We start from the raw sequence: 10343 nt of genomic DNA on the forward strand, positions 1-10343 counted from the left end.
ATTCCAAATGCCATGCTTGACATATTTTTCTTATTTCATTAGTACTTCACAGTCAATCACACCTTATACATAAACTAAGAAATGAGACACTAAGTTGGCATAATTATAAGTTGGCATAACTAATTTGTTGCAGAGATAATATTTACATGTAATGCTCATATTTATTTAAGTTTTTCTTTACAATTTGTAACTGGGGTGCATGTATTCATGTGTAATCAAGAAATTTGTACATACATAATTTTGATTTTTTTGTATTAACTCCACTATCTGAAAACTCTTAAAATATAATTTAATTGGAGTTTGCTTCTATTCAATATGAGAAGTAATATTAAGTTAAACAACTTTCAAAGTTGGAAGCACTTGTCATCAGGATGCAAAAGATCTTATTTAAGGTGTATTTTTTTTCTTTTCCCATTTTAGATCCAACTTTAACTGCCCTAATCCTACTCAATAGACTTACTGGAATTAATAAATTTGAATATTTCTAAATATTCACAACCTGTTAAACCTGTAGGTACTTTTGTGAATATGTGCTTATAATTTATGACAACAGCAGATTATAAAGTTCTGTATTGTTCTTTACGGCTTTTACGTAATCACGGGAATTTCTTTCTGTTGGAGCCACTGTCGTTCATGAATCCAACATAATCAGTCATCATATTTACCCCATCTCATTAGGTTGCTGTAATTTCCCATTGCATACCCAAGAATATACACACAAAGGAATACTAGCAATAAACCTTTAGATAATTTTCTGATATGTGCCCAGAAGTAGATATGCAACTTGATAAATATACCATAAAGCTTTCTGAATGTTTAGTTTGACCAAATATACAAGAAATCCAAATTTCTGCCTAAACAACACTTGGTAAAGTGCTCTTGTTTAATTTTTACCTTTCTTACTAATATATATTCTGTAATCACTGCTATAATTTCTACTGCTCGATAGTCAGTGTTTTTAATCATCACTTCTTACATTTAGGAGGTGTTTAGGTCTCCCTTTCCATGAATTGCCTATTAATATTCCATGTCCATTCTACAGTGGCTTTGCAGGCCATTTACTATTAGTTTGGTTTTTTTGTTTTTTTGTTTTGTTTTGTTTTGTTTTGTTTTGTTTTTCGAGACAGAGTTTCTCTGCAGCTTTAGAGCCTGTCCTGGAGCTAGCTCTTGTAGACCAGGCTGGTCTCGAACTCACAGAGATCTGCCTGCCTCTGCCTCCCGAGTGCTGGGATTAAAGGCGTGCGCCACCACCGCCCGGCTTACTATTAGTTTGTAGACATTATTGTAGAGCCTTCAAAGCTTGTAGGTATTACCTGGGAATAGTAGCAGTGTGATACCAACACTTGGAATGCAGAGACAACAGAATCTGGAGTTCAAAATAATCTTCAGTCATCTAGCAAGTTCAAAAAAAGCCCGGGATATATTAGACCATCTAAAAAATATAAATATTAAGAATTAATCAGTACTTTCTTGTGGCTTCTCATTTGCCTGATAAACTTGTATATATTATATTTAATTTTGATTAAATAAAACTTATCTATTTTTTACCTTACATATGTGTATTTAGGGTATACCTAAAAAACTCTATAGTTCCAAAGTTACAATAATAATTTCCTTTCTATACATATGTATACATTTACACACTATATATATATATATATATATATAAACATGCTCAAATTTAGTACAGAATAATAATTCCTCTATTAACAAGAAAGATAGCATTCAACCTCACTACTACTTGAATAGATCTTCCTTCTCAAAACAAGAGAAAAAAACAATAACCAAAGGAAATGAGTTAAAATATGAAAGATAATGATTTCAGAATCCTTTGTTGCTTGGATGAGACATCAGGGTGTAGTGAAGAGCTGCGGGCTGCATTCCCGCCATCCTGCTTTCGGCCTCCTGACTAGCTTATGCCCCAAAATAATTACACAGAAACTGTATTCTTTTAAACACTGCCTGGCCCATTATTTTCAGCCTCTTACTCACATCTTGACTAACCCATATCGAATAATCTGTGTAACACCACAAAGTGGTGTCTTACCAGGAAAGATTCAGCATGTCTGAACTGGTGGCTGGCTCCATCGCATCTCTCTCCCTGAGCAGAGGCATGGCAGTCTGTCTAACTTAGGAGAGGCATAGCATCTGACTGAGCCATCTACCTCACTTCCTTCTTCCTGTTCTGTCTACTCCGCCCACCTAAGGGCTGGCCAATCAAATGGGCCAGGCAGTTTCTTTATTAGCCAATGGGAAGCCTCCATCATCAGGGAAGAAACATTCCCCCACACTAGTTATTATTAACTATAGTGTTGGGATATACTCACTGGGATAGGAAAAAAAAAAAAAGTCAAGATAATATACTACTCCAAGATGTGTTTCCTAAAAATCTTTCTCTGAATAGTTAGAAAAAAAATGACTAGATTAGCCGCTAGTAAGGAGCTCAATACTGTTATGTGATTACAGTTCAGGAAATGTATCAATGAGATGTTGGTGGTAAATACAAAACGCATTATATGAAATTCTCAAAGACCTAATATAATTTTAATTCAAGCCAAAGTACAAATACATGAAGTATCTGTGAATTCCCAATTTAACGGCATGTTTCTGGTTTTGTTTTTAGCTACTCTAATCCTCTACAATGGACTGCCACCTTTGGTGTTTCTACAGTACTTCCTAACTTAAGAGTGAGAGTAAGGGCTATCGTAGTCCATAACAATTACAGACCCACCACTCGTGATAATGATATTGCAGTTATACAGCTTGAAAGACCCATCACATTTACCAGAAATATCCATAGGGTGTGCCTCCCAGCCGCGACCCAGAGTATTATACCTGGTTCTGTTGCATATGTCACAGGCTGGGGATCGCTCACTTATGGAGGTAAGTGTCTCAGGAAAATAAAACAGCTTAATGGCATCTTGTCTGTTATTTGTTACTATGGAAATTTGTTTTTGAGTTTTGACACAGGGTCTCACTTTAATCCAGGCTGGCTTGGAATTCATTATGTAGTTCAAACTGGCCTCAAATTCATAATCCCCTGCTTCACCTGCCCCCACCCCCAAATGATGGGAATACGGGCTTGTACCCCTACGTCCAGCTTTGTATTTCTTTGATGTGGAAACAGCCTGAGGACAGAACCGTCTATATCTGGTCATCTCTGACTCCTAGCTACAGCTGCTGCCCCAGGGCTGTAAAACAAGAAATGTCCTTAGAAACCATATGGATTTCTAGACAGAGAATTTCTTTTTTTATTTATTTTATTGAGCTCTACATTTTGTTCTGCTCCCTTCCCTTCCTTTCCTTTCCCCTTCAACCCTCTCCCATGGTCCCCATGCTCCCAATTTACGCAGATTTTGTTTTTATCTATTTCCCATGTAGATTAGATTCATGTATGTCTCTCTTAGGGTCCTCATTGTTTTCTATGTTCTCTGGGATTGTGAATTGTAGATTGGTTTTCTTTGTTTTATGAGTGAGAACATATGACATTTGTTGTTATGTGTCTGGGTTACCTCACTCAGTATGACATTTTCTAGATCCATCCATTTGCCTCCAAATTTCAAGATGTAATATATTTGTCTGGTGTGTAGTACTCCATTGTGTAAATGTACCACATTTTCCTTTTCCGTTCTTTGGTCGAGGGACATTTAGGTTGTTTCAAGACTCTGGCTATGACAAACAATGCTGTTATGAACATAGCTGAGCACTTTTCCTTGTTGTATGATTGAGCATCCTTTGGGTTTATATGCAAAAGTGGTATTGCTGGGTCTTGAGAAAGGTTGTTTCCTAATTTTCTGTGAAATCGCCATATTGATATCCAAAACAGCTGTACCAGTTTGCACTCCTAACAGTAATACAGGAATGTTCTCTTTACCCCACATTCTCTCCAACATAAATTGTCATCAGTGTTTTTGATCTTGCCCATTCTTACAGGTGTAAGATGGAATCTCAGAGTTGTTTTGACTTGCTTTTCTCTGACGGCTAAGGATGTTGAGCATTTCCTTAAGTGTCTTTCAGTCATTTTAGATTTCCATGTTGAGAATTCTGTTTAGCTCTGTACTCCACTTTTTATTGGATTATTTGTTCTTTTGTTTTATTTAGCTCTACATTTTTCTCTGCTCCCCTCCCTGTCTCTCCCTCCCCTTCAACCCTCCCTCAAGGTCCCCATGCTCCCAATTTACTCAGGAGATTTTGTCTTTTTCTACTTCCCATGTAGATTAGATCTATGTAAGTCTCTCTTAGTGTCCTCATTGTTGTCTAAATTCTCTGGGATTGTGTTTTGTAGGCTGGTTTTCTTGCTTTGTGACCAATTTCTTGAGTTCTTTGTATATTTTGGAGCTCAGTCTTCTACCTGGTGTGGGAATTTCTATAACAGGAATATGTGAAAGAAAGGGATGCAGAAACCTAAAAGAGACCTCAAAATTAGCGCAAGACAACCCAAGACCCAGTTTTCAGCACAAAAGAGATTTATTTGTCCCAGAGAAACTGATGGCAGGGATAACAGACAGAGACAGGAGATAGAAAATTAGAGAAAAGGAGAAGAGAACAAGGGAGAGGTGAGGAAAGAAACAACAGAGAGGGTAAAGAAGTATTTGTCCCAAAGGAACTGCCTCTGCATAGAGAGGAGACAGATGTGATGCAGAGGCAAATGGCTATAAAATGAGAAACCCAGTGTTAGGATGAGCTGCTTAATTTTGATTGGACATTTTATTTTTTTTCTTTTTTTTTCTTTCTCATGGTTTATTTTTTTTATATTTAAAAATTTCCATCTCCTTCCCTCCTCCTCCCCCTCCCTCCGCTCCTCCTCCCCCTTCCCGCCCCTCCTTCTCCCCCTTCCCTCCCCTTCCCTCCACCCATACCTCCCCTCCCTCCCTCTCATTTTAATTATGGTGACATAAAGGGGGTTTGATTGTTGGACTTCAATACATTAATAACTGGACCTTGGTAGTCAGTCTCAGGAGAAGGAAGGGCCAAATAAGGGAATGAACCTTGGGGGCTATCTTTAGGGATGTAACTTAACAGTTTTTAGCAAGATAGAGGGGATGGAGGAGAAGGGCAAAGCCTGTCAGAACCATATTTGCCATGCTTAGGCTTGCTAGAGCCCCTTCAAAAAGTTCCTTATTAATATAGAAAGTCTTTGATTTTCTGTGAAGAAAAGGAGACTTAAAATAATAATGACCTGCGGACTTTATTAAAGTACTGCCTTTAATTTTCTCTGGGATGAAATGAATCCTGCAGCCACAGCAAGGAACTCCACGTAGAGATAAATATTGATCACATTTATTCATTGAATGAATAGAGTTGAAATTAGAATAAGCACAATCTGAAAGAACAATTAGAGCCAAAAAATAACACAATCTAGTAGAAAGTGGCAGTTTCTTTGGGCTATTACAGCCATGATGATTATTCCTCTAGGGACTAATAAGTCTTGTCTCAGAAAACATTTTATTGTGTTCTTTTGATTCAAGAGGCTATCAAGCAATAACAATAGATAAATTCTATACCAGTCATTGAAAACAGACAGCGCTCTGCTTAATATCACTAATATCACAGATTAGTCCTTTAGACTATGAAGGAAAACAGATCACAAACTCAAAAAGAAAAAGAAAAGAGATGTTTGTCTCCCTAAAGGAGTTATTCTTTCTCTCCTACAAGAATCCTTGCTCAGAGGAAACTTTTGTGCATCTTGTGGTGGCTCCCTTTTAAAATAGATAATGTTTTGAGCATTATTCATTCTCAAATTCAGCACAGAGTCATTAGTCCATATATTCTGAAGACTGTTTCATTTCTGTTTTTATACTAAACAGGCAACACAGTCACAGATCTACGGCAAGGACAGGTCAGAATAATAAGTAACGAAGTATGCAATGAACCATCTGGTTATGGTGGAAGCGTCTTGCCTGGAATGCTCTGTGCTGGGGTGCCTTCGGGTGCAGTGGATGCATGCCAGGTAGGTGCAAGACAACCTTATCAATGTCATCATCGAGAAGTTTATAGGCATTTTCAAGCATGTTACTCTGTCACCGGCATAAAGATAACAACAATTGCCACACACAACTCTGAATCTCAAAAAATGTATGCCCTTAATTATAGAGGAAAAACATCTTTTCTGAATCTCATCTGTCATGAAAATATTAATTTTCAATTGCTATGAATGTTCAAGCCAATATTATACAACATGGTGAATACAATTAAAGATAAAGTATAATCTGCTTCAAAGTTGCTAGAGATTAAACTTTTATGTTTTTATCAGAAGGAGCAATGTTAAGGTTTTGAACTGTAGAAATATTAGCTAGAAGCATTTTCTATCCTACAAATATATATATATATATGACCAATTCATAACAAAATAATCAGTTAATAAGTTTATAAATAATTACTAAGTTTTAGCATACCATTTTATTTGTAAACACTCTTCATTCTCAGTCCAATTAATAAAAATACTATAGCATGCAACCACCAAAGATATCTAAATTTTGAAGTACTTTAAAGAAAGTAGCTTAGTTATTTGAACCACAAGAAATCCTAAATTATATAATAACAAAAAAGAAAAAGAAAGAAAAGGGGAGAGGAGGGGATGAAAAAGAAAAGGAAGAGAAGAGAAAATAGGGGAAATGAAAAGAAAGGAAAAGAACTTTGTTTCTAGCCTGTAAAACTTTAAATTAAATACCCAAAAACAAAACAAACAGTAAATATACAATTGTCTTCTTATACTGATTAGTATAAAATTTAATATCAAAATTTTAATGAAATTAATGAAACTTAACACAAACAATTCCATCCCTTTGTCTGAAACTAAGCTAATATAATCACAGGAGCCAATAGTTAAACATTATAACTATTCTAGTGTTTTCAGGTATGATGCCCTTGCCCACCTTCCACGACAAATTGTCAAGTTTCATAAAATCTTCTAAAGAACTTAGCAGTCAGAGAGTAACCCAACTTGACAATTTCAGATCTACTGAATATTGGTTACAACAGCATGAGGAGATAGAATATTAAAGTGTTCTTTTCAGTATCCCTCTCTCGTGCAATCAGCTTCTGTATATAAAAACTCTGCTCTTCATGTCAGAGAGGTTAATGATGTCACTATCATGAAATTTTTCCTTGTTTTATATTGGCCTCACTGATTGTTACTTGAAACACTCTAACACATAGATTTTCTGTCTCAAAAATATAATTAATAAATATTTTACGAAGAAGTTTATAATATCAATTTCATACATTCATTCAAAAATACATCTTTTCGTTTATTTCTGTGGGACATTCCTTGTGTTAATGCAACTAGATCATCTCTGCACTTACCAGGTTTAGAAACAAGAATGCAAATTCAGTGGAGGCAGAGGTGGTGTACGCCTTTAATCCCAACACTTGGGAGGCAGAGGCAGGTGGATCCCTGTGAGTTCCAGGCCAGCCTGGACTATAGAGCTTGTTCCAGGACAGGCTCCAAAGCTACAGAGAAACCCTGTCTTGATACAAACAAAAAAAAAGAATTCAAGTTCAAGCATCTGCCATAGGCAGTAAAACTAACTAGGTACAATAAAAGTTACATGGCACTCATAGGTAGCTTTAGCTTATACATAGTAGATAATTCAGAAAAATTTGTCAGTATAGGGAAAATAGTATCAAAAACCTAACAAGGAAATCCTGAGGCCTAGTCAAATGGAGCATGAAGCATCATCCAAAGGAATGAGGTACCAGCTAGCTTCATGCAGTACTTGTCAAGCAAGTTGATGATTCACACACTGACCTTTCTCTCTGTCTAAACTATTAATTAAATAGGTATGGAAAACCTAACTACTAAGAGCAGTCAAATGAATAGCTAACTTTTCTAGACATACTTTTGGTGACAATAGCTGGGTTTTATTAGTACTGACTGAACACCAAGCTCTTTCCACAGTGCTTTGTGTGTTAAGCTCACTTAAACTCATAAAAACATCATTTATTGATAAGAGAATTGTAGTGCAGAGATGTTAAATAGCTTACTGGAGTTCACAGAGCTGACAGGTGGAGGACTCAAACTCAGACTTTCTAGCTCCAGAATTCACAGAATTAACCAATAATATAGTGTCTTTTAAATGTATCTCCCTAATTAGATTATGACATGTACAAGTGTTTAGGCAGTTGGGTATTGCCATTGGCTGATAAATATGTCATAAGAAATGTTTTACTTACTGTCGTAAAAATTTCTTGCCAATTATTCACTAAAAGAATACTGGCGGATGAGTTACTCTGCATCAAGCATCTCACTGGGTAGTAAAGAAAGGGCGGTAAGTGACGAATCTATACGCTCATTCTCTCGAAAGCTATTTCACTTGCATCTCCTATGGACTAGAAAACCTAGGCTGCAGCTGGGTCAAGAACAAAGATGCTCCCTTCCCCAGTGGACTTTGCAACAGCACTGCTCACACAGATATTGGTCAAGTATCAAAAAGCACAGAATGCTAACTCAAAGAGAGCTGACCAGTGGGAATAATCAAGCCTTCATAAAATATTGAAGAAGCAGCAACATAGATAACACAGAGTATGAGGTCACAGTAAGAAGCTAATGGAGCCCCAAGATAGAAGTACAAAGGAAAGCAGAGGGTCATAGAAGGCTTCCTAGGGTGAAAGACTGAGATGGAGAGGAAGCCACCAGGAAGAAAGACTAGCTAATGAGCTTTACAACTTCTCAGCCTTGCTTGTAGACTTGAAGGATTTCAGGCTTGTTTTCATGGCTTATTGTCTCTCGGAAAGGCATGGGCTCGTAAATGACTAGGACTTCATCCACTACTCCACTGCCGTAGAAATAAACTGCAGATTTCAGGGTTGCTTTTCCATTTAAGTAATCAATTGCTTTGTTTCCTTCAGGGTGATTCTGGTGGCCCACTAGTACAAGAAGACTCAAGGCGGCTTTGGTTTGTTGTGGGGATTGTGAGCTGGGGCTATCAGTGTGGCCTGCCAAATAAGCCAGGAGTGTATACCCGAGTGACAACCTACCGCAACTGGATTCGTCAGCAAACTGGAATCTAGTGCAGCAAAAGCAAACATGCAGTGAAGTGTGCATGCAATTGTGCCTGACTCAAACGACATAACTGTGCTTTTTAACTGCAAAGGAAACTGGAAATGTCTCATCGTAACATAAAAATGTGCCTTAATTAACAGTATTTAATATTTCTTTGTCAGTATGGATGTTTACTTTCTCAAGGAAAACCCTGTGAACATTGCATTGTATCATAGCTACATAAGAGAAGAAATATCTTAAACTAGTTATAGGGTTAATAATTTTGTTATCGGCATGGTAAGTTGTAGCAGTGAGAAATTAGGTGCAAGGAGGAAGAGTCCGGAGTGCTCTCTGATGTTGTCCATTGAAGCTGGTAGTACAAAGAGTGTGGGTTATGCAAAGGAAGTCAGAGCTGTGTGAGGATGAAAAAACAGCATCTGTTTAGAATATCTTGATAGTTAAAATTTTCTAGAAAAAGTAGTAGTAACATTAAATTTTCAAGACATTGTACAAAAATTGTAAAACTTGAAGCCATCCCAAATATTTGACAAGACCACATTCTTACACACACACACACACACACACACACACACACACACACAAAAAAAAAAAATCCCGGGATGTTTTTGGGTATTAATCATCAGAACAAAAATGTTGTTTTCAAGTGAAACCAACTGACTTACAAGTAGTTTTCAGGTAAATTTTAATTTTAAGTGTTTTATCTACATAGAGAAGAGAACATATCTCCTCCATAGAGAAGCTGATGAAATGAATCCACACAGCCTTCTCAGCTATCTTTGAACCACAAGACTTGTTGGGAAGAAATTCCTACCACCAACTTCCTACCATGGTCATTATTTTTTTAGAGTAACCTGATAACAAATTAAAAGTGAATGATGAAGGAGAGGTGAAGAGTTGGTTGGCAAAGGCAAAGACTAAAGCGCTTAATATCAATAAGTCTGTTCTGGAGAGAGAAGGATCTCAGATTCATAGTCTCTCTTCTTTCTCTGTGTGTTTATCTCTCAGTCTCTGTCTTGCTCTGTCACACACATTCACTCACACACACAACCACTATCACCAAGGAGTACAAATTAAAGAGAATCAATTAAAATCTAATGCCACAGCAATCTATATAACCTGATTCACAAATGATCCAAGTTTTTATAGGCTCCCAGTAGAGCTAAAGCTTGGTTGTGCATGATCACGTGTGTCTCACATCTTCCTTCTAAAAGTTAACTCCTTCCACCTGGAGAAGAGAGATGTTCAAGACAACACAATGAAAACATTTCACTCTTTCTGAAGTAAATGCTTAGGTCTGAATTAAAGCAAATTATTTGACAGAAAAGGATTTGAAAATGTA

The 10343-nt window shown here is 36.9% G+C and overlaps 1 protein-coding gene across 1 annotated transcript in view; it reads left to right on the forward strand.

Moving 5' to 3' along the window:
- LOC119806744 (transmembrane protease serine 11D-like) overlaps positions 1 to 9012 on the forward strand; it is a 76468-nt gene extending 67456 nt beyond the window's left edge. Inside the window, exons 9-11 of the mRNA XM_042054653.1 lie at positions 2624 to 2883; positions 5808 to 5950; positions 8851 to 9012. Of these exons, the coding sequence (XP_041910587.1) occupies positions 2624 to 2883; positions 5808 to 5950; positions 8851 to 9012 (565 nt within the window). The remainder of the gene's footprint in view (positions 1 to 2623; positions 2884 to 5807; positions 5951 to 8850) is intronic.
- The last annotated feature ends 1331 nt before the right edge of the window (positions 9013 to 10343 follow it).

The sequence above is a fragment of the Arvicola amphibius genome, chromosome 1, assembly GCF_903992535.2.
Source record: "Arvicola amphibius chromosome 1, mArvAmp1.2, whole genome shotgun sequence".
Taxonomy (NCBI): domain Eukaryota; kingdom Metazoa; phylum Chordata; class Mammalia; order Rodentia; family Cricetidae; genus Arvicola; species Arvicola amphibius.